Genomic DNA, 24,500 nt, shown 5'->3' with positions numbered 1-24,500 from the left:
GATTTTTACTGAGAGGATGAAGGTCTGGATCTCCATTCTTCTTGTACCAGGTGTAATTAGCTGCTGGGTTAGCATCACTGCTACAGGTCAGAGTCACTGAACTGCCCTCCACTATCTCAGCAGAGGGACTCACTGACACAGAGGGAAGCTTTGGAGCATCTGGAGGAGATATGAACATGTATTATTTAACAATTAGAATATGTTATCAGACAATTGACTGTTGTGATTGAAATGTATGTGTTTTTTCCTGATACAGTGGATAAAACTCACAGACTGAAGGAGAGCCGTAGTTCTCATGTCCTTTCAAAGCACAAGAGATGATGTCTCCAGGATAAACCCGGCCTTTAAAAGAAGATGTCTCCACCCCTGTGACTTTCTGTCTGTTCTTGAACCAGACGTAGGAAAGACGACCAGCTGGACTGCAGCTGCTGTGACACTTCAGCTCTGCCTCAGTATCAGACTGGTGGACTGTTATTCTGGTCACCTGCACCTGCAGAGCTGGATATGAGAACAAGAAACAATATTATTATCACTGGTTCTAACAGAAATCACTGATAGATGTACACACACGACAACACAACAGTTACTATTCCTAGAACTAGCAGTGAACATTAGTGCTAACACAACAGTAATTATTACACAAACTCATGATGATCCATCATTTTCAACATGTTCACTGTTTCTAAATGTACTTTGTTGATGTTTTACATCAGTGTGTGTTCATCAGTACCTGTGACAGTCAGAGTTGTACCAGGTAAACTACTGTTCCACTCAAAGCTTCCTGTTGTGAATTTGAAGTGATACTGAGCTGAATCACTCTCTGTCAGGTCAGTGATTCTTAGAGCTGATCGTCCTTTCTCTGATTCAAGGACCTGAACACGACCTGCAAACTGGGAGTCTTCACTAAGGTCCTCAGGCTGTGAAGGACTCTGCCACTGATGAGAACGTTCAGGACTGAACCAGAATTTAGATCTGATAGTTTCATAACTGCTGTAAGTGCAAGAAATGTCCACTGATGAGCCTTTGGAGGCACAGATGCTTCTGTCAGTGTAAATCACTCTGTTGCAGGTTTGATCATCAACACCTGAAAGATGAAATAAAGTTCTGATCATTTTTAAACCAGAGATGATGAAGAGTCACAAAGAAGGTCTCCATATTAAAATGAATGTAGTTATCAGACTCCATCAGATGGTGTTATGTTAGTGTAGTAAACTCACACACTGGAGGAGAGGGGAAATCCTCATGTCCTTCAACAGCACAGGAAAAACTGTCTGCAGAAAGCATATTCGCTGAATTAGTAAAAGATGCTCGTGACTGAATTTTCTGTCCATTTTTGTACCAGATGTAAGAAGAACGATCAGGTAGACGACAACTGCTGAGGCACATCATTTGTCTATTGCTAGGATATACAGGTTTGTCCATCTGCACCCGGAGATCTGGATGTGAAGAAGAAACAAGAATGTTATCTTTGACAAACTGTCAAAAAACACAACACATTTATTTTCAATATTGTTTTCTAGATGTTGAACATTTGGAAATAATGAAAATATGATCGAAAATGATACCTGTGACCCTCAAAGTGACTCCAGGTGAACCAGTATAACTCCCACCTGGTTGGTTTGTTATGAACTTGAACTTGTACTCAGCTGAGTCGCTCTCTCTCAGGTCTGTGATTCTCAGAGTGCAGCTCTTCTCAGAACAACTGTACTCAACCTGATCTTGATAATCTAAGTCTGTTCTCAGATCCACAGGTTGATATCTTCTCTCCTTGGTAAACCAGAATGTTTCCTTAACTTCAGTATCACTGCCAAATAATCTGGATGGGTATGTGTAGGTGCATCTTATTTCCACTGTTGATCCTTTTAAGGCACAGATCTGAGTAGAGCTGTAAGTCACTCCCCAGTCATCCTGACCCTGTATCACTGTAACACAGAGAACATCAGAAACTACAATCAGACTCTAAACATCATCAGGAGACAGATTTTCACTGCAGTACACGAGCTTAAGTCGGTGAAGCTACACTTCTCAACACACTGTGGCTCTCTTCATACAAACTTGTGTTTGGTGGGCGAGTAAAATCTGCCTTCAGATGGTTTTGTAAAGGAATTTCATATGTTCAGTCTCACAGTTTCACAGTAGTAAGTGTGTCTGTATACATCTCCCACTCTACTTACAGAGGAGGTAGAGTCACCCTGAGGTCATGATCAGGGTCACAGACTTCTGTGTGGTCAGAGGTTCCTGTGCCTTCACTAAACTTCACTATATCTCATACGAGAAACACACAAACTTCAAGATCGACCAAAAACCATATTCTTTCTTCTTACAACGTGAGTTTAAAAGCAGTATTTGGGCAGTGAGTTAAATAGTCAGAGACCAGGAAGTGTCCTTCAGCACTGTTGAAACAATACACTGTCTCACCACATGTACTGTTGAGCAACTGCAGAGAAATGCAGAACTCTGAGGTTTGAGCAACTTTTCTCACGGTTAGAAAACACTGACAAATTTATCCTGAAGCAAGAAATACTCACAAATACTGATAAAATATCTGTCTAGCAGCTAACAGCTGTCTGTTGTTTGGTGCTGGGCAGGTAGTGTACAGCTGGTTTTTAGAGATGTTTCACTGAAAACAGGAAACAAGGCTGATGAGAGCACTAAGAGTGAACTCAAACAATATATATATCGGTATTTCATTTCTCTTGACGTGAAAGACATGATAGAGATTTGTGTTATTTCTGAACTTTGGTTCCTGTGCTAATTATACTATCGGTGTCACGATCATATGGCTGCACACCCCCGCACTCCCAATGAACGCCTCACGTTCCCCCCGGCGCTCCCAGTGCCACCTCTGCTGGTGGGGAGGAACCGATGCAGCTGGGGAGGTCTCGCTTAACGCTGGAGGAATGGCAATGCCAAAGAGCCCTTCAGCTATGCATCTACTGTGGCCAGGCTGGTCACTTCCTCGCCCTCTGCCTGGATTTGCCAAAAGGTCCGGTTCGCCACTGACAGAGGGCACCTTGGTGAGCCAAACATCATCCTGCCCCAGCCCTTTAGTCCGCATAAACCTCCCCATGTCGCTCCAGTGCACTCATAATTCCCTACCCGTCCAGGTTTTTGTGGATTCTAGCGCAGATGATAATTTCATTGAAAGCACCCTTGTCCGACAAGCTCTTATCCCGGTAGAAACCCTCGATATTCCCAGAACTGTGAACGCTCTAGACGGGCGAAGGCTGGCGGTGGTCACCCGGCGCACCTTACCGATCACTCTCACTATCTCTGGCAACCACCGGGAGGTAATTCAATTGTTTGTCATCCCTTCCCCCTGTTCCCCGGTGGTCTTGGGACTCCCCTGGCTGCAACTCCATAACCCCCACATAGACTGGACCACAGCTACCATTTCCAGCTGGAGCCCCTTTTGCCACACTCACTGCTTTCGCTCTGCGGTTCCCTCAGACGGGGCGAAGAGACCGCCCACGCCCAATCCCCTGATTAGTCACTGGTGCCTCCCGCGTATCACAACCTGTCTCCTGTGTTCTGTAAAGAACGTGCCCTGTCCCTGCCTCCTCACTGCCCATACGACTGCGGAATAGACCTGCTCCCCGGTGCCGCTCTCACCTCCAGCCGCCTATACAACTTGTCGCGCCCCGAGAGGGAGGCGATGTATACATCAACAGCTCCAAGGCTTTTTGTCTCATTCGTTCATCCTCGTCTCCCCTCGGCACAGGGTTTTACTTTGTGGGAAAGAAGGATGGCACACTACGCCCCTGCATCGACTACCGAGGATTGAACAAGATCACCATAAAGAACAAATACCCTCTGCTCCGATTGACCCGTCATTTGAGCCGCTTTGCCATGCCCGTGTGCTCTCTAAGCTAGATCTGCAGAATGCCTATCAGCTGGTGCGCATAAGGAAGGGCGATGAGTGGAAAACAGCGTTTAAGACCCCCCTTGGCCACTTTGAGTATCCTGTGATGCCGTTCGGGCTCTTCAACGCACCAGCTGTATCTCTAGCTTTGATTAATGACATTCTAAGAGACATGCTTAATCACTTTGTGTTTGTTTATTTAGATGACATCCTCATTTTTTCTGAAAGTATGGAGAAGCACGTAGAGCATGTGAGGCTGGTGCTACAGAGACTGCTCATCAACAAGCTTTACGTCAAGCCGGAGAAGTGTGAATTTCATTCTCCGAGGATCAGCTTCCTGGGTTTTGTCATCGCCCAAGGACAGATTCAACCCGACCCGATAAAGATACGAGCGGTGAAGGAATGGCCCAAACCATCTACCCATAAGCAGCTGCAACGGTTCTTGGGCTTCGCTAATTTCTACTGGAGATTCATTCAGGATTTCAGCCATGTTGCCACCCCCCTCACTCAACTGACTCAACTGACTTCTCCCAATTCCCCCTTCATCTGGAACCCCACTGCGGAAGCAGCCTTTTCAAGATTGAAGACCTTAGTCACTCATGTCCCCATTCTCCAACATCTGGACTCGGGCCACCAGTTCATGGTAGAAGTGGATGCTTCTGACTCCAGGGTGGGGGCCATCCTTTCACAGCGCAGCGCAGCGCCGCTACACACAAGCTGCATCCCTGTGCTTACTTCTCTCGTCGGCTCTCGCCAGCAGAGAGACATTACGACTTAGGCAATAGCGAACTGTTGGCAGTGGTTCTGGCCCTACAGGAGTGGCGGCATTGGTTGGAGGGAACACAGGGGCCATTCCTAATCTGGACAGACCAAAAGAATCTGCAATACCTGCGCTCAGCCCGCCAGCTGAACTCTCGCTAGGCGCCCTGGTCACTTTTCCTGAGTCGGTTCGACTACGCCCTCTCTTTTCGCCCCGGCTCCAAGAACGGAAAAGCGGACACTCTCTCTTGCATCTACTCCAGTGACACACTTCCCACGGACCCCGAACCCATCATGCCCGCTACCCGGATAATGGGAGCCACCACCTGGGAGACTGAGTCTATTGTATGAACGGCCCAACGCACTCACCCTGGCACCGGACCACCTAATCGCTAACCGCTTTTCCGGCTATCACCCACAGTCCAACGGAGAGACGGAGAGGGCCAACCAGAACCTAGAGACCGCCCTCCGCTGTGTTATGGCTCGGAATCCCCTCCTCCTGGTCCTCCTTCCTTACCTGGGTGTAATACACGCACAAATCCCTTTCCAGCGCAGCAACAGGTATGACCGCCTACGGTTATCAACCACCTCTCCTCTCTGCCCAGGAACGAGATGTAGCTGTTCCCTCTGTTCAGGCCCACGTCGCCCTGTGCGCGGAGGTATGGAGAATGGCACGAGAGGCTATTACTCGCGCCATATGGCGTAGTCAATGGCTGGCGGACAGCCACCGCATCCCCGCCCCCACATATCAGAAGGTATGGCTAGTCCTCCCGTGATCTTCCCCTACAGGTGGAATCCCGTTAACTGCCTCCACGTTTTGTCGGCCCGTTCGAGGTAGAGAGGATAATTAACCCCTCCTCTGTTCGCCTAAAGCTGCCTGCGTCCCTACCGGTGCACCCCACCGTTCATGTGTCACAGATCAAACCAGTGTCCTCCAGCGACCTCAGCCCTCCAGCCGAACCCCCGCCACCCACTCGGTTCATGGACCACGACCCTGCCTACACAGTCAGTAGGATCCTGGATGTTCATCGCAGGTGTCACAGGATCCAGTTTCTGGTGGATTGGGAGGGGTACGTCCCGAGGAACGTTCCTGGGTCTCACGGGCACTTATCCTAGACCCCTCTCTCATCCGTGACTTCTACTGTGAGTTCCCCCACAAGCCGGGCAGGGCGCCCGGAGGCGCCCGTTGAGGGGGGGTTTTGTCACGATCATATGGCTGCAGTGTATGTGTGTGGGTGTTTTTCTGTGCTTGTGTGTTTGTTTGTCTGCAGAGGTGCATAAGAGAGCTGGGCGGAGCTGCAGCCTCCGGACCATCACACGCACCAGCAGCATATCTGCAATCAGCGCCCGCTTATATGCCCTTGTCAACGCGTCGCCTGCTGCCAGATGATTTCGTGAACCTCACGTGGTATATGGCTCTGTCCCTGAATAACGTTGATGATCCCAGTGTTTCCTGTGTCTCAACTAAATCTCAATCTGTCTCCAGTGTCCTTAGTGCCTGACTGCCCGCCACTCCGTGCCAGCGAACCGCCGCACCTGTTCAGCACCACACCTGTTCAGCACTCCGCCGAGCCACCGGCCTCTGCGTGTCTCGTCAGCCGTGCTGCGGCGCCTCCAGCCCCGCTGCCTGCGCTCTGCACTGCTCTCCAGCCACGTCCAGCTCGCTCCCTCATCCGTCTGCTCATTGGTTTCAATAAAGAACCTTACCAACTGCCCTCGGCTCAAGTCCGCTTTTGGTTCCCACCTGAGTCTCCAGCGTAACAATCGAAGCACATCGACCAGCATCTAACACCTACGAACGCAGCTCAAGTTGAGTTTGGAGGAAGTTTGAACGATGGAGGAAGTTCCTCAGAGCGATTCATTTCATTAAACAGATTTCCCTTTTGATTTTTCCATTGTTAATGTACAGTATGTACTGTCACTGTACGTCCACACAGACACAACTTTACTATCTCTAACTGTGAACTGTTGCACATCAAATCTTTACTATAAAACCACCATGCTAACTGTCTTACAGTATGAATGTAGATGTACAGTACCTTGTACAGAGAGAAGGATGACAACAAATCCACCCGCTGCTGCTGTTAAACTCATAGCTTCTCCTCACGTCTGTTAAATCAGCAGGTCGATCACATACATGAGAAGTACTGAATGTCAGTTCATCTCACCAAACACTTCTACATAAAGAGGGAAGACGCGGTCACGAGACAGTTTGTCTCTCTCTGGTTGGTTCACTTATCTTAAACACACATCTAGGTGGTAAATGGCTGGTTTCCTTCCTCTTTATATTATCAACATGTATGAAGAGACAAACCCTCAAGAAGAAAATGAAGAAAAAGAAATGATTATTACTGTTGCTTTACAAACATGATTCAAAAACATGGACGCAGAAGCAAACTGAACACTAAATGTGATATTGTTCCCAAGTTGAGGCAGCAGAACAACAAAGGTTCAGTAATCCTCGATTTTAATCTGATCTTTGATTCAATTAAAAAGCCTAAACCAGACATTCATCAGAGTGTGTGTAAGCTAATGTTTAGACAATAAACTGGATGTTACATGGAGCAACAATAGTGAGGACCCAAACAGAAGACACTCTGGAGGCAGGCAGGTAAACAACAAGAGGGAAGCTTCACTATCAAACCATGACCGGCTGGAGGCCATGAGACCAGCAGCAGAATTGGAAGCCCTCAGGATGCTGGAGACCAGGACCAGAGTCTCGGTACCATTGGAGGCCCTTGGACACCAGAACAGGAGGGCTGTTGGACCACAGCCTAGAAGCTGGACACCAAAGCAGGAGGCAAGCAACATGGCAGCATGACTGGAGAATGGAAACTGTGCACCAGGACTATGGCATGAGGCAGGTCTGACTGGGTGTCAGAGAAGGCTGATGAATGATGGTGTGGGGAGTCTGGTGGTGGTTCTGCAGGGATTGGAACTCAGCGGTCGGAAAGGCGTTGACTGACCCAGGAACAAGACCTGCATTGACAGGGGAGACTCGGAACCACAGGGCAGAAGACCCTCCAAGGAGACAGACAGGGGGAACTCCGTGGAGCTAGGAAGCAACGTTAGCAGGCTGGTGACTCCCTGAGACAGGAGCTGGAGCAGGCAGGAGGTTAGCAGGCTGTCAGTGAAGTCAGTGACTACAAGTTGTCAGTCCAACAGCCTTGGTCTTGAGCAGTGTGTCTTTGGGATTAAGTTGTAGAAAAAAACCTGTCTACAGATCCTGTGATAGAGTTCAGTCATTCGAAAATTAAGCAGTACTTCTTTATTTCCACCATCAGAGATTTTTTCCCCGCCTGGTCCATTGTTGGTCAGTTGGTATTGTTATGAGTCATGAAATGGTGAGGACCCAAACACAAGACACTCAGGAGGCAGGCAAGGTAAGGAACAAAAGGTGAGCTTTAATAAGAAGCTGAGGTCTGAATACAAAATACAAAACTACAAAAAGGAACAAAAACAGGAGGAGCAGGCAGGAGCCAATACAAGAATTAAAGAACTGCAAAAAATACAAACCATAGAAGTGCTGAGAACACAGTCAGAGAAAACAAAGTCATTCATATTTTATTTGTGTCCACTGTTGATGAATAAAACCTTTATTCTGAAGACTAAACACAAAAAGAGTTTGTTTAAAGCTGAAATCCAAAACTTTCTGCACAGTGTCGCCCTCTGCAGCACAGAGAGGGAACTGACATGATGTTCAAACTACAGAGATGTTGGAAGCTGGATGTTTATTTCAATCAGCCACTGCAGTACTTTGAACATGTTACAGCTACAGAGTGATAGAGCTGGGCTCATGTTACATTTCAATGTGTTTTAATATATAATGTACATGCTGTGAGATACTGTGCTTCCTGTTCCACATATCTTTCTCTGCCAGGACAGGTGTGATGTGATAGAACAATCAGTATTTCTTCAAAACAAGTTACTGCATCAGAGTAAAATGTTATATTATGAGCATTAAAAGATAAAATAGCATGTTGCATACCAAGTATAATCCTTCACATATGTAATGTACCTGCACAGGTAAAAATAAAGCTGCATGCTACTCGGAACTTCTGCCACATGCTGCAGTTTCTCTGTTCAAAGGTGAGATGTTGGTGTAATCAGGATCAGACTCCAACTGATGGGGAGAGACAACAAGATGACAGTCAAAGGCCTCATAAATGGAACTTAGACACAATCAGATTATAAATGACAACAAACTCAGACATGTTTAAAGCAGAAATGTTTCCATAACTTGATCTTTGTTGTAAAAACATCGACAGTAAATGTGCTGATTTCTCATCACTGTGGTCAAATACCTCTCTCATCTCCACAGTCTCTATGGGCTCATTTGGTTCAGTGGTGGAGCTCAGAGTTTTCTTCTTCCTGAAGGAAATCGACAAAACAAAAATGGTCATTAAAAACTCAGAAACGTGAAAGTAAACATTCAAAGTAACAGATCAGTAATGTTAATGTTTGTAGTTTCACCTCATCCACAGACAAAACAGAAGCAGCAGAACCGACATCAGAACCACCAGAATCAACCTGATGATATTTATCACAGTTGTTGTTGTTGAGCTCCCTGGAAATGGAGATAGACAGTTATTAAATAGACTGTAGTGGACCTCACTAGTAGGGTTTGATTCATCATGAGTGTCATGGCGGAGGCTGCAGGCAGAGACAAAGGCGCTGCACCTCTGAGAAAAAGTAGAATAAAACCGGAGATTTACACCACAGCTGATGGTAAAACTGTGGTGGAAGATGAACTGCTGAACTTTCTCGTGGTTAAAATGAAAACTCTCAGTCAGGATGATATCGTTTTGCTGACTGTGAATCACTTCGGGTCAGAATGGATTGAGAACTCAAGGAAAGTTTTGTTTGAACTTTGTCCACATACCACTCAACGCTTTGTTACGCATAAAGGGCATCAAAAGGACGTGAACAACGTTAAAAGTTGTTTAAAAGTGCTAAACGAGGCTGGCGAAAACATCCCTTGTTTTGTTTCTTATCATATGGATGAACTTCCACCTGTGACTTTTAACAGCCTTGATGTCTCCTGTTTACTGGGGAAAATTGATCGCTTAGGTGTGGATTTATCAACCATGAAACAGGCTTTGTCTGCGCAAACAGATGTATGTGAGGACCTCCGTGGGGTTGTCGCAGGATTAAATCAACGGCTTTGCCTAATGGAAAAAGGTGAAGAAGACGCGAAAAGTTTGCTCAGCCCTGAGGTCGCCGAGGAGGAGGTCGCAGGCCAGGTTTTGGATAACACGGGGCAGGAGCCTGGAACCACCACGGTGCTGAATACCAACGCAGCGGAGGAAGGTTCGGGTTACCATGGCGCTGAAACGGCTTCCCCGAAATGGAGTCGCGTAGTCAAGCACGGGCGTAGACAACACTCACACGGGGATGCCTTCATCCAGAGCAAGCCGAGAATGAATGCCCCCAGGAGGGATAAGAAAAGTGGCATTGTTGGAACCAGTGCAGGGGGATCCATACAGGTTGTGAAGACAAAACTTGTGAGTGTCTTCGCCACAAAATTCTCGCCTGATGTAAATTCAGAAGCATTGGCTAGCTACCTGAAAGACAACCTACATCGTGATGTGACCTGTGAAAAAATAGACAGTGCCCAGAGGCGATATAACTCATTCAAAGTCACTGCTGAATGCAATAATGTGGGCGAAATGTATGAGCCACAACTTTGGCCGGAGGGTGTCTTTGTGCGGCGCATTTATGAAGCGTGCAAACCAGTGGATATAAAAACTCGCTCTGTAGCAAAGGCTGGTTGTGTGTCTGACGCTGGGGCAACTGTTGCTGTGAAGCCTGGACTGTCATCATCATGAAAGTTGTGTCATATAACACGCGTGGCTTACGCCTTGGACAGGCGGCCGGGGACAAAGCGCGACGCATTGTTACTGACCAACTGTTTGTGACCTCGGACATTCTGTGTATACAAGAGACTCTTCTACCTAAACAAGATCTAGAAAAACTTGGTTCTGTGCATGATGACTTCTATGGGGCAGGGGAGTCCACAACAGATTTAAGTATGGGAATAATACGTGGTAGAATACCTGGAGGGGTGGCCATTTTCTGGCGGAAGAAATATGATCCACTGATAAGTGTTGTAAGACTAGAGGTTAACTGGGCTATTGCAATCAAGGTTGCACATGAAAAGTGCACCTTCATTATTTTAAATGTTTACACTCCCTATGAAAGCTATCAAAATGAAAATGAATACCTTAGTAGGCTGGCCTTTATCAGCTCTTTTATTAAAGAAAGTGAATGTACATGCATATTTGTAGTGGGTGATCTGAATGCTGATATCTCAGATGATGGGTCCTTATTTAGGAGACACCTGAATCAGTTCTGTGAAAATAACAAGCTAGTCCTAACAAGCAAAGTGATGTTACCAGCTAATAGCTACACTTATATTAGTGAAGCATGGCATACAACATCCTGGCTGGATCATTGTATATGTACAGCTGATGCTCATGATTGCATTATGGAGATTGACATTCTGTATAGTCTGGCTACAACAGATCACATAGCTCTCTCCATGGTATTAGATCTTGATAGCTTACCTGAGCTGACCAGATATGACGCTCATGAGCACAGGAAAGTTGATTGGGCAAGGCTCACAGAATATGATCTCTGGAAGTATAACTCTCTGACAGATTTAAGTCTCAGTTATATTGATATACCAATTTATGCTTTCTTGTGTAACAACATTAATTGTATGAACGTTGAGCACAACTCTGAAATACTTAGATTGTATGAGAAAATAGTAAACTGCTTAAATAATGACAGTAATTATTTTATAAAAGAAAAAAGGAAACAAAGCATTAGGCCAGGGTGGAATGAATATGTACATGAGCTTCATACAGAGGCTAAAGAGGCCCTCCACAGCTGGGTATTAGCTGGAAAAATTAGGCATGGCCCAGAGTTTGAACATAAGAAAAGGGCAAATGCCAAGTTTAAATATGCTGTACGTTTTATCAAAAGAAATGACCAGATGTTGAGGGCAAATTCCATGGGAAAAAAATTGTTGCAGAATGATGTCTATGAGTTCTGGAAAGAAGTTAAAGTCTCCAACAACAGTAAGATGCCTCTGCCATCTAATATTGATGGGATCTCTGGGGATGAAAATATTGCTGAGCTGTGGAGAACCCATTTTAGGGGAATTTTTAACTGTGTCATGAGTGCTGAGTTTAAGGTTGGTGATGTGGTTAGTAATGATGGTGTTGTTATAAGGCCAAATGAAGTGTATTGTGCAATTGGGAAATTGGCTGCAAACAAAGCATGTGGTCCTGACAAAATAACAGCTGAACACCTGAAATATGCAAGCCACAGACTCTCAGTGTTACTTGCTATGTGTTTCTCTGGATTGATGTTTCATGGTATTTTAACTGACTCTATGCTATCTGTACTGCTAGCACCAGTCGTCAAAGATAAAACCTGCAAAGCATCAAGCATAGATAATTACAGACCAATTGCTATAGCTAGTATACTATCTAAAGTGTTTGAACGGATCTTGCTTGACAGGCTTCAAGATTATGCTATAACGACTGACAACCAATTTGGATTCAAAACTAAGCATGGCACTGACTTGTGTATTTATGCTTTAAAAGAACTTGTCTCTAACTATAAAAGGCGCAATTCAACTATGTTTATGTGCTTTTTAGATGCGACCAAAGCCTTTGATCGCATTAATCATGGCAAACTGTTTATTAAGTTGCAAGAGCGAGGGGTGCCCGCATACTTAATAAGAATTCTGCATTATTGGTACTCTCACCAAACCATGCAAGTTAGATGGGGCAAAACAACATCAACCCCATTCCCTGTTACCAATGGGGTCAGACAAGGCGGAATGTTGTCACCTGTCCTTTTTAACCTGTATATGGATGGTCTGTCTAGAGAATGAGAAGAGTGTAAGACTGGATGTGTGGTGGGGAATCAACTTATTAACCATTTAATGTATGCTGATGATTTAATCATTATGTCACCATATAGTGCTGGCTTACAGCAACTGCTCAGAGTTTGTACTAAGTATGGTTTGCAGTTTGACATCAAATTTAATCCCAAAAAGAGTGTTATCATGATAGCTAGAACTAAGGAGGATCAGAAGCTAAAGTTTCCCTCCTTTTACCTGTCTGAACAAGAGCTAGTTATTGCTATCAAAGTAAAATACTTAGGGCATATCATCAGGAATGACCTTAGTGATGATGATGATATTCAGCGCCAGTGCTATAAATTATATGCTCAGACAAATATGCTGGCACGCAAATTTCATATGTGCACTGATGAAGTTAAAACAGCGCTTTTTAAAGCATACTGCACTCCACTTTACACAGCACACCCGTGGTGTAGCCATAGTAAAGCAAAGATGAATAAGATTAAGGTGGCATATAACGATGCTCTTAGAATCCTGTTAAAATACCCAAGGTGGGAAAGTGCTAGCAAGATGTTTGTGAACTGTAATGTTCCCACTTTTCAGGCATTACTTAGGAATTTTATGTTTAAATTTATGCGTCGGCTGATTGATTCTAGGAATGGGATTATAATATCATTGACTGACCCTACCCAAAGTGAGACAAGATATTTCTCCAGCTTTTGGAAATATTGGAACCAACATGTTTATGTTTTTTAACCATTGAGCACACATGTGTAATGTATGTGTAATCTTTTGTTTGTCTGTTTATTGTGTGTGTTTTTTTATACCTGGACCTCGAGTCTGTCAATAAAGATGATATTAATTAATCAGTTTCCCAGGTGTTACTGTATGTTAATCAACGAAATAGTGTCTCACCTGCCACAACAATCAGCTGTAAGGTGGAGTTATGACGTCCTCTTCTGTTCTGGGCTTCACAGTAATAATTCCCACTGTGTTCAGCTCTGAAGTCAGTGATGGTGAAGATCTGTCCTGATGCGTTTGGTGAGTCTTCGTTCTCCTTGTACCAGGTGTAATTAGCTGCTGGGTTAGCATCACTGCTACAGGTCAGAGTCACTGAACTGCCCTCCACTATCTCAGCAGAGGGACTCACTGACACAGAGGGAAGTCTTGGAGCATCTGAAGGAGAGATGTAAAAAGATTATTCTACATTAAATGTGTTATTACAGTAGTTCATATGCTATTTAAATCATAGACTGTGAACGGCTGTGTGTAGCACTGTTCCAATCTGGTCAGGAAACTGCATGAAAGAACTAAAGCTGCTCAAGGAATTACAGCTGAGAATGTGTGACACAAAAACATTTGACTGGACAGATTTAAGAGATATGTTATCTCAAGAATAATACTCACATGTCACATTAATATAGATGTATTCAGTCGTCCTCCTCCCCAGCTCGTTCTCAGCTGTACAGCAATACTCTCCAGAGTCAGAGGACTGGATGGAGCTGAAGACAAGCTGTGGTTCTTTACTGAGAGGTTGAAGGTCTGGATCTCCATTCTCCTTGTACCAGGTGTATTTAGCTGCTGGGTTAGCATCACTGCTACAGGTCAGAGTCACTGAACTGCCCTCCACTATCTCAGCAGAGGGACTCACTGACACAGAGGGAAGCTTTGGAGCATCTGGAGGAGATGTGAACATGTATTAATGGACAATGAGAACATGTTATCACAGACAACTGACTGTTGTGATTGAAATGTATCTTTCTCTGTTTCTGTTATCATTGTCTCTATTTGTCACAGTGGCTGTCTAGAGAGCTGATCGTGGAGCTGTCCCTGGTCAGACTCCTGCTGGTGGAAACTGACAGTGAATGAATATATTTTTTTATTTTTAGTTCTTTACATGTGTCTGTCTTCAATCTTTAGCCAGTGTGTATATGTGTTTTTCCCTGATACAGAGGATCAAACTCACAGACTGGAGGAGAGCCGTAGTTCTCATGTCCTTTCAAAGCACAAGAAATGATGTCTCCAGGATAAATCCGGCCTTTAAAAGAAGATGTCTCCACCCCTCTGACTTTCTGTCTGTTCTTGAACCAGACGTAGGAAAGACGACCAGCTGGACTGCAGCTGCTGTGACACTTCAGCTCTGCCTCAGTATCAGACTGGTGGACTGTTATTCTGCTCACCTGCACCTGCAGAGCTGGATATGAGAACAAGAAACAATATTATTATCACTGCTTCTAACAGAAATCACTGATAGATGTACACACACGACAACACAACAGTTACTATTCCTAGAACTAGCAGTGAACATTAGTGCCAACACAACAGTAATTATCAGACAAACTCATGATGATCCATCATTTTCAACATGTTCACTGTTTCTAAATGTTCTATGTTGATGTTTTACATCAGTGTGTGTTCATCAGTACCTGTGACAGTCAGAGCTGTAGCAGGTAAACTACTGTTCCATTCAAAACCGTCTGTTGTGAATTTGAAGTGATACTGAGCTGAATCACTCTCTGTCAGGTCAGTGATTCTCAGAGTGGAGCGTCCTGTCTCTGATTCAAGGACCTGAACACGACCTGCAAACTGGGAGTCTTCACTAAGGTCCTCAGGCTGTGAAGGACTCTGCCACTGATGAGAACGTTCAGGACTGAACCAGAATTTATATCTGATAGTTTTATAACTGCTGTAAGTGCAAGAAATGTCCACTGATGAGCCTTTGAAGGCACAGCTGCTTCTGTCAGTGTAAATCACTCTGTTGCAGGGTCGATCATAGACACCTAAAAGATAAAACAAAGTTTAGATCATTTTTAAACCAGAGTTGATGAAGAGTCACAATGAGGGTCTCCATATTAAAATACATGTAGTTATCAGACTCCATCAGATGGTGTTATGTTAGTGTGGTAAACTCACACACTGGAGGAGAGGGGAAATCCTCATGTCCTTTAACAGCACAGGAATAACTGTCTGCAGAATAAAAGTAGTTTGAATAAGTAGAAGATGTTTGTGACTGAACTTTCTGTCCATCTTTGTACCAGATGTACGAAGAATGATCAAGTAGACGACAACTGCTGTGACACTTCAGCTCTCCCCAGCGATAATATCTGCCCACCTTCACCTGGAGATCTGGATGTGAAGAGGACACAAGAATGCTTTTTTAGACAAACTATCAACAAACACACACCAACATCTATATTATTGTTCTTCAGATGTTGAACATTTGGAAATGATTAAAATGTAAATGAAAATGTTACCTGTGACCCTCAAAGTGACTCCAGGTGAACCAGTATATCTCCCATCTGGTTTTTTTGTAATGAACATGAACTGGAACTCAGCTGAGTCGCTCTCTCTCAGGTCTGTGATTCTCAGAGTGCAGCTCTTCTCAGAACAACTGTACTCAACACGATCTTGATAATCTGAGTCTGTTCTCAGATCCACAGGTGTATTTCCACTCAGTTTAGTCAACCAGAATGTTTCTTTAACTTCATTATCACGGCCAAATAATCTGGATGGGTATGTGTAGGTGCAGCTTATTTCCACTGTTGATGCTTTTAAGGCACAGATCTCAGTAGAGCTGTAAGTCACTCCCCAGTCATTCTGACCCTGAAGCACTGTAACACAGAACACATCAGACATTAAAATCAGACTCAAAACATCATCAAACATCAAAACATTGCACTGCAGGTCTGCTTTGAGTCTACAGAATGGGATGTACTCTGTGAGCTACATGGGGGGGACAATTTTTAGATGACTGACTGCATCACCAATTACACCAGATTCTGTGAGGACGCCAACATGCCAGCCTGGACCGTGCACTGCTTCTCCAACAACAAGCCCTGGATCACTAATGACCTGAAGGCAATTCTGAACAGTGTGAGAGATGTGTGGACGGGAATGAAGAACATCACAGGGATAAAGGCAAAAGACAGGCAGACATCAGGGAGCCTAGATAGAGCAAACCAGTTCAACCAGTTCTTTAACAGGTTTAGCTCACCTCCTGTCACCTCCTGCGACTCACACTCAACTACAAGGCGAGTAAGTTGCGAGAAAGGCTCAATATCTTCTGTACAACGAACACGAACATGTAGTCCACCATTGTTGTTGTTGTTGTTATGAGACGTCGAAGGGTTCAGAGGTCAGAGGCAAGAGGTCGAGGGGTGGGGCGACCTCTTGCCTCTGGGGCGTGATTTCTCCACTCTGAGACCCGTTTTCAAAAAAGTGCGTTTTCAGTCACTGCGTTTTCAGGATCCGTATGGACGGTTGGCCAAAATGATGCAATACATGTGCGTTTTCGCAAAATTGCGAAGACTACAGCAGCGAAAGTCTAAGGCCCTGACGGCATCACACCCAGGATCCTGAAGACCTGTGCCAGCCAGCTGTCTCCTGTACTGGGACATCTGTACAACCTGAGTCTGAGTCAGGAGAAGGTCCCAACCCTGGGGTCCTGCCTGGTTCCAGTCCACAAGATGTCGAGGCCATCCGACCCAGCAGACTACAGACCAGTCACTCTCACATCTCATGTGATGAAGGTCCTGGAGAGACTGGTCTTAGCCCAGCTGAGGCCACAGGTGAGGACGTTTCTGGACCCTTTGCAATTTGCCTATCAGCCCCATTTAGGAGTTGATGATGCTGTCATCTACCTGCTGCAACGAGCCCATATGCATCTGGATGGTGGAGAAGGCTCTGTGAGGATCACATTCTTTGATTTCTTCAGTGCTTTTGACACCATTCAACCTCTGCTACTGGGTGAGAAGCTGCAGGTGATGGTAGTGATGACACAATGATCTCCTGGATTACTGACTACTTGACAGGCAGGCCACAGTTTGTCCGTCTGGGCAGTGTTCTGTCTACAATGTGTCTCTAGGAGATGAGCAGACTCTATTTCCTGAGGAAGCTGAGATCCTTCAACATGTGCAGCAAGATGTTGGAAATCTTTCACCAGTCTGTTGTTGCAGGCGTAATTTTCTTTGCCGCTGTATGTTGGGGCAGTAGCATCAGAGCCTTCACTAACCTTCCTGTGCCTTCACTAATCTTCACTATATCTCATACGAGAAACACACAAACTTCACAATCGACCGAATGCGTATTCTTCCTTCAATTACAACGTGACTTAAACAAGAAGTATTCGGGCAACAAGTTATATAGTCAGAGACCAGGAAGTGTCCTTCAACACTGGTGAAGCAATACACTGTCTCACTACATGTACTGTTGAGTTTTGTTCTCATCGATGGAGCTTCATTAAAGACTTCAACTCTCCTTTCTCACCTGTGTTAATCAGATGAATGAAAATTCATCAACAGGTTTTTTGGGCAGTCTCTGTTATCTTAACTAGAACGGTACGTAAGACTTGATCTGTATCACACATTTCTCTTAAGGTCAGTTTTAAAATTGGGTTTATACTGTAAATAAAGTTTCAGTGATAGTTGTGGAGAAATGTGCAAATCATTGAGGTTTACATGAGAATATTTAAAGCAAAGGAACAATGAAAGATGTGCACATGATCTCTGAGAGCACTGAGGACCGACATTACACAGAGGCTGCAGTGAAGGAGCAACAATGTGTTGAGACTGTACTTTAACACAGCACAAGTGTGACGCATGAAACAAGTGTCTGCTGGTTATCTTCCTGTGGTCAGGCTGCTGCAGAGTGTGAATGAGAACTGCAGAGAAATGCAGAACTCTGAGGTGTGAGCAACTTTTCTCACAGATAGAAAATACTGACAAATGTATCTTGAAGCAAGCAATACTCAGAAATACTGATAAAATATCTGTCTAGCAGCTAAATACTCTACTTTGGTGTCCAGCGAGATGCTAACTCCGTCTGTTGTTTGGTGCTGGGCATGTAGTGTACAGCTGGTTTTTAGAGATGTTTCACTCAAAACAGCTGCTGCAGAAAACAAGGCTAATGGGAACACTGAGAGGGAACTCAAACATTTGAGTTAAAAAACATGAAACAAATCAAACTCTGTGAAGCTGACAGGAACTGGAGTCAGGTGATAATTCTCTGTGGCTTCATTACTAAAAGCAGCACATCCACGTTATTCTTTCAGGACCCCCTCAAAAACGACATGGTTCATCTCAACGGGTTTATCCTATTTAATAAACTTGTATCATCATCTCTCATTTTAATCACATTGTTTCTACAAATTCATTTGACGTACTCTTGTTATCCATTTTGTGACTCTAATGGTATTTAATTTCTCTTGACGTGAAAGACATGATAGAGATTCATGTTATTTTTGAACTGTAGTTCCTGTGTTAATTATGCTATCGGAGGACATCGACCAGCCTCTAACACCTACGAACGCAGGCTCAAGTTCAGTTTGGAGGAAGTTTGAACGATGGAGGAAGTTCCTCAGAGCGATTCATTTTATTTAACAGATTTTCTCTTCAGATTTTTCCATTGTTAATGTACAGTATGTACTGTCACTGTTCATCCACACAAACACAGCTTTACTAACTCTTAACTGTGCACTGTTGCCCATCAAATCTTTACTATAAAACCACCATGCTAACAGTCTTACAGTATAAATGTAGACGTACAGTACCTTGTACAGAGAGAAGGACGACAATAAATCCACTTGCTGCTGCTGTTAAACTCATAGCTTCTCCTCACATCTTTAAATCAGCAGGTCGATCACATACATGAGAAGTACTGAATGTCAGCTCATCTCACCAAACACTTCTACATGAAGAGGGAAGACGCGGTCACGAGACAGTTTGTCTCTCTCTGGTTGGTTCACTTGTCTTATACACACATCGACGTGTTAACTTGCTGGCTCACTTCCTCTTTATATTATTAACATGTATGCCAAGATGAACGCCTGTGAACTCTTAAGATGAAATGAAGAAATGATTCTTACTGTTGCTTTACAAACAATGCAGGTAAAACATGGATGTATCAGCAAACTGAAAACTAAATGTGATATTGTTCCAAAGGCGAGGCAGCAGAACAGCAAAGGTTCAGTTAGCCTTGATTTTAATCTGAGCTTTGATTAAATTAAAAAGCCTAAAGCAGACATTCATCAGACTGTGTGTGAGCTAATGTTTAGAAAACAAACTGGATGTTACTTGTGGCAACAATAGTGAGGACCCAAACCTAAGTCACTCTAGAGGCAGGCAGGGTAAAGAACAAAAGGCAAGATTTAATAACAAGCCATAGCAGCTGGACACTAGAGCAGGAGGTCGGAAACAGGGCAGCAGGACTCGAGGTTAAACTGAGGCCCAGGATAATGGCATGAGGCAGGTCTGGTTGGCTTTCAGAGAAGGGTACTGACTGATTATATGGTAGTGGGTCAGTTAGGTCTGGTAGTGGGTCAGCAGGGATGGAAAACTCAGGGTTTGGAAAAGGTATTGGTTGGGCTGCTAACAGAGAACCAGGGGCCAGAGGGGCATTGGCTGACCCAGGAACAGGAGCAGCGTCTGCAACGAAGACTGGGGACTGCTCCAACCATCTTCAACCCCACAGCCACCTGTAACTTTACTCTGGCTTCTGCCACGCCTCCCTACCGCCCCCCTTGTTCTGTGGTTCGGTGGCACAGGTTTTAATTCCAAACATGTCCATTTATCCACCCAAGCTGCAGGCCGCCTCCACCAGTTCCACCACCGCGCCTAATGGGGGCCCTGACTCAGAGTTCTCTTGAGTTCAAGGCAAGACCCTCCTTGACTTGCAACCTTTGAAGAGCCCCCTCACACCCAGCAACTGAATGTGTCATCACTGCCCCCCTGCCTCAACCTCTGGCCCCACCCATATGTGCTCCACCCATATTTAGGTGTCTGGCACCTGCTACACCTCCTTCCACCATCACAGACATTCCTGCTCCCTGCCCACATGCCAACATGCCACCATCCACCCACAGCCCGCTTCCCCACGACGTCAACAAAAGGGGAAGGCCAGTCCTCTATGAGGTTGGAATGATGGTATGCAATAACTTCAAGGAGGGTTGCAATGCATCTATTGCACATCTGGTCTTACTGCGGCGGAGCCCACGCCGGGTCCACTTGCCCTCACAACCCCACGGGACACGCACTCTTACTTAGCCAATACCCCTAAACCCCGATAAACATTACCACCACTCCAATCGAAACACCACTCCAACCAGTCAGTTCATCCACTTCCTCACCCATGTTGCCACTTTTCGGTTTCCACCCAGGCATAAAGGTTATCCCCGACTCTTCATACATCTCAGAAGTTCCCCTTTCCACCAAATTAACTGTAGTACTCAGCGCATCCCTCAAATTCCTCTAATCACCCTTCCAAGGAGGCTACCTTCGAAGACTCCCTCCCAACTGGGAAGCTTTATCGTAACTCCTCCGCTGCACGAAGCATCAGCACACTTACACTCACACTTACCGTACCCCCTTTTGCTTCATCCAACTACCTCGCCCCCCTTTCCGTCGTCCAATGTACTCAGCCCTCCTTTCCACTCTCCAACGTACTCGTCTCCTCTTTCTGTTCATCCAGTGTACTCTATTCCACTTTTCCTTCATCCCTCTAACTCGACCCCCCTCCCTTTCCTCATCAAAACTCCTATTAATCCAATTAAAACAACCTTTATGCTAAAAGATGGAGTGGTCATTGTTAGTGAAAATTGAGTTGGATAATTTAAATGTATGTTTATTCATAGACCATTTCCTGTCTTGGGTGGCTGTAGGTCAGTGGGTAGAGCAGGTCGGCTAGTGACCAGAAGGGCGATGGGTCAAATCCCGGCTCCAGGATGAGCTGCATGTCGAAGTGTCCTTGAGCAAGATACTGAACCCCAAATTTCTCCTGATGTGCAGTTGGCACCTTGCGTGGCGACCTCTGCCATCAGTGAAGGGCCCTGCGATGAGCTGGCGACTTGTCCAGGGAGAACCCTGCCCTCGCCCGGAGACAGCTGGGATTGGCTCCAGCAACAAACCCTGCGACCCCATAAAAAGGATGAAGCGGTTATGGACAATGACATGACATTTCCTGTGTATTTACCTGTTGTATTTAATTTAACCTTTCAAAAGAAAGTGAAAAATGAAAATATATGAAATGGCAGAAGGATGATGATGTTGTATGATGTGTGATTGTGTCTCTATGTTTTCCCATATTTGTGTATGAGGACTCTTCTACTGCAAACAAAATCTACCTCTGGGTACTAATAAAGTAACTTGAACTTGAAGAAAATCCCAGTGAAGCCTGGATTTGCAGGAAATATGTACTTTTGTATATTGTAATATTTGGTATATATCACAGGAAAAAAGGGAACTTTTGTACCGTGTGTTAATACTTCTGTAATAATTTGGTCTTCAATGAAGCTGCCAGAGTGGAAGCATTGTGTCAGAGCATCGTTATTGATATTTCCCCTTTTCAGGGTATAATATTACCATCACACCATTTACGGATGGATAAACCCCATTTAATCTAAAATGATCTTTTAAAAGTGAATTCATGTCCCAATGTGGTCGAGTGCTTTTCATATCAGACACGACAACACAATTATGTGATAAAGCTTCTGTTTAATCAGACCTGAATACATATTCAAAGTAAAAAAGCTGAAAATGTGAATGAAAGAACAAAAAGTAAAGTTTTGGTCATTCGGCAAACATACGGTCAGTGAGAAGAGTTTTTTCTTTGAGTCTTACTTGCTATTTTCCATGCAGGATGATGAAATGTGACAAATGTAAACATAGTTTTCAAAGTAGATAAATACAAATAGCAATATAGACAGTTAATTATAGTGAGCTGTGAATTCAGTGAAGTAAAAATACAAATTCAGGGGGTGCCGTTCAGTTCAGTTGGTAAAGCAAGCATCCCATGTACAGAGGCTTTGTCTTCGCTGCTGTTGCCCCGGGTTCGATTCCCGGCCTGCGGCCTGCTGCATGTCACTCCCCCTCTCTCTCATCCTGTTTCCTGTCACATCTTCAGCTGAGCTATCAATAAAGCCATGAAGGGAAAAAAAAAAAAAAAAAAAAAAAGTTTTTTAAATAAAACGAATTCAGAAAATGAGCAAGTGAATATAAACAAAGGATATTTGACTTGTGATATAAACAGTTACACCAAAGCTAAACAAATACAGTTTAACACAACAGTCTTGTAATAAATTCTGCCTTCATGAAGGTGATAATGTTCCATTCATGTTTAAACTGTTGTAGGAATGTGTTGTGGTCATTTTTGGAACTGCATGTGTTACACTGAGAGGTGTTTCTAATGTTCAGTCTGCTCTCATTAATATAAATGAGGTTTTAATTAAATATGGTTGCCCAAACTCTGTGTTCTAGTCAAATCATCAGTGAAGAAAAGATCCATCAATACAAACCACAGAGCCATGCTGTCGTCACACTCGGTGGCTTTTGATAACTCTGCTGTACAGTGCAGATGGATCCTCCACAGCTGCCTGATGGTTTGTTCTGTGGAGGAATTTAACAGAAATTTAAAAAGTTTGTTGAACAAACTGTATAATAATTAACAATAAACCTCAAGAATCATGAAATTCCAAACAGTTTAGAATACAAAAAAAGACCCCATAAAAAAACAACCACAATGTGTGCAGAAAAACCTTCAAAAACTTAATGTGTATTTCATTTAAACTCAAATAGCAGCAAAGATTATCTTGTTTGAGGAGTTGTTCACCCTGAGGCACTGATGAAGTTTGTAGTCGCGTATACAACACTGTCCTCCTCGTTCCTGTGATGCCGAGCTGGGCTGACGTCTGAGTGAAGAGCACCTGCCTGAGTCCGTTTGAATCGTACGCTGCCGTAGTGAAGTTCTTGTATCTGCTGACCTCAGGGACAAGAATGCTTTTACATTTTCCATGTATTCAAACTCTTGACAAAGAAACCCTAACACAATACAATGAAACTACATACTTGGCTTGTGTGCCAAAAATACTCTCTCTCTCTTTCGAGAGATTGCCGGTGATGGCTTGAGTAGATGCAAGCTTCCTTCTGTACAGATATACAAAAATGGTTCCTATATGAAAGTTTTCAAAACAAGGTGGAGGCGATGTGCCATCTAGTTCCATTATATTGGAGCAAAGGCTGACTTCTCTACGGCTGACAACTCAAAAACTGAACAACTCACACCAAAACAATCTGGATGGATAAGTAGAACTACAGGGAAGAGAACAAACATGTAGTTTTGTTTTGGGGTGAACTGGCCCTTTAAGGTAGTAAATAAAACGTTAAGTGTGCCGTAGCATCAAATCAACATTCAATAAACTAAAAAGTGGAGAGTTCTGCCTAATGTGCTAAGACATAGACATGTGTGATCCTGAAGCTTGTATTTGTTATTACACGACCTACTGCTCACCAGCAGAGGTCCCAACATTCATTCAAAACACATCAATATTTATATCTAAACAAACTGAATAAACAAACTGACCTTGAAGGACAACACATTTACATCATGTTTTACTTTGTTTACAGATGGCGGACCCTGCCACCGTTCTAGCTTCAAACAGTGTTCTGGGTCCTTATTGTCCTCTGAGAACAGCTTGTTTATTCTCTTGGGATCCACAGATGTAGTCAGCCCCTCTGACCAGATAGTCAAAACTCAAACTTCCTTTATTAGTGGGCTGTGCTCGCCAGCCCACTATGGACACCACTATAGCAGAGCTATAGGTGTCCATAGTGGGCTGTGCGGAGCACAGCCCACTATTGTTATTCCTCGCGCCTCTTCTTATTAGTGGGCTGTGCTCGCCAGCCCACTATGGACACCTCTATAGCAGAGCTATAGGTGTCCATAGTGGGCTGTGCGGAGCACAGCCCACTATTGTTATTCCTCGCGCCTCTTCTTATTAGTGGGCTGTGCTCGCCAGCCCACTATGGACACCTCTATAGCAGAGCTATAGGTGTCCATAGTGGGCTGTGCGGAGCACAGCCCACTATTGTTATTGCTCGTGTCTCTTCTTATTATTATTCATCCTCCTTCCGATTTTGGCAGTTTTCACGCCCCGCACCGTTGAGCGCATACAAACAAAAAATATATCAAAACGAGCGGCTCGGGCGGACTCGTCCTGCTATTATTTTTCTCAGG

At 44.4% G+C, this 24,500-nt stretch overlaps 1 protein-coding gene and 1 long non-coding RNA gene across 2 annotated transcripts; both read right to left on the bottom strand.

Moving 5' to 3' along the window:
- Nucleotides 1-8,183: 8,183 nt before the first annotated feature.
- On the bottom strand, nt 8,184-13,731 carry LOC115587148 (B-cell receptor CD22-like). Its single transcript, XM_030426805.1, has 5 exons — nt 13,722-13,731; nt 13,413-13,673; nt 9,095-9,188; nt 8,926-8,992; nt 8,184-8,744 (listed from the first exon to the last, which is right to left on the bottom strand). Exons 1-5 carry the CDS (start codon nt 13,729-13,731, stop codon nt 8,667-8,669), a joined length of 510 nt encoding a protein of 169 aa, XP_030282665.1. The 3' UTR covers nt 8,184-8,666.
- An 8,607-nt stretch (nt 13,732-22,338) lies between these two features.
- On the bottom strand, nt 22,339-23,666 carry LOC115587890 (uncharacterized). The gene is made up of 3 exons (XR_003985221.1): nt 23,097-23,666; nt 22,783-22,873; nt 22,339-22,396 (listed from the first exon to the last, which is right to left on the bottom strand). It is a non-coding gene; the product is annotated as an uncharacterized LOC115587890 (long non-coding RNA).
- Between the last annotated feature and the right edge of the window lie 834 nt (nt 23,667-24,500).

This window comes from Sparus aurata, chromosome 1, assembly GCF_900880675.1.
Source record: "Sparus aurata chromosome 1, fSpaAur1.1, whole genome shotgun sequence".
In the NCBI taxonomy this organism is placed as follows: Eukaryota; Metazoa; Chordata; class Actinopteri; order Spariformes; family Sparidae; genus Sparus; species Sparus aurata.
This window is presented reverse-complemented; position numbering and strand designations above follow the sequence as displayed.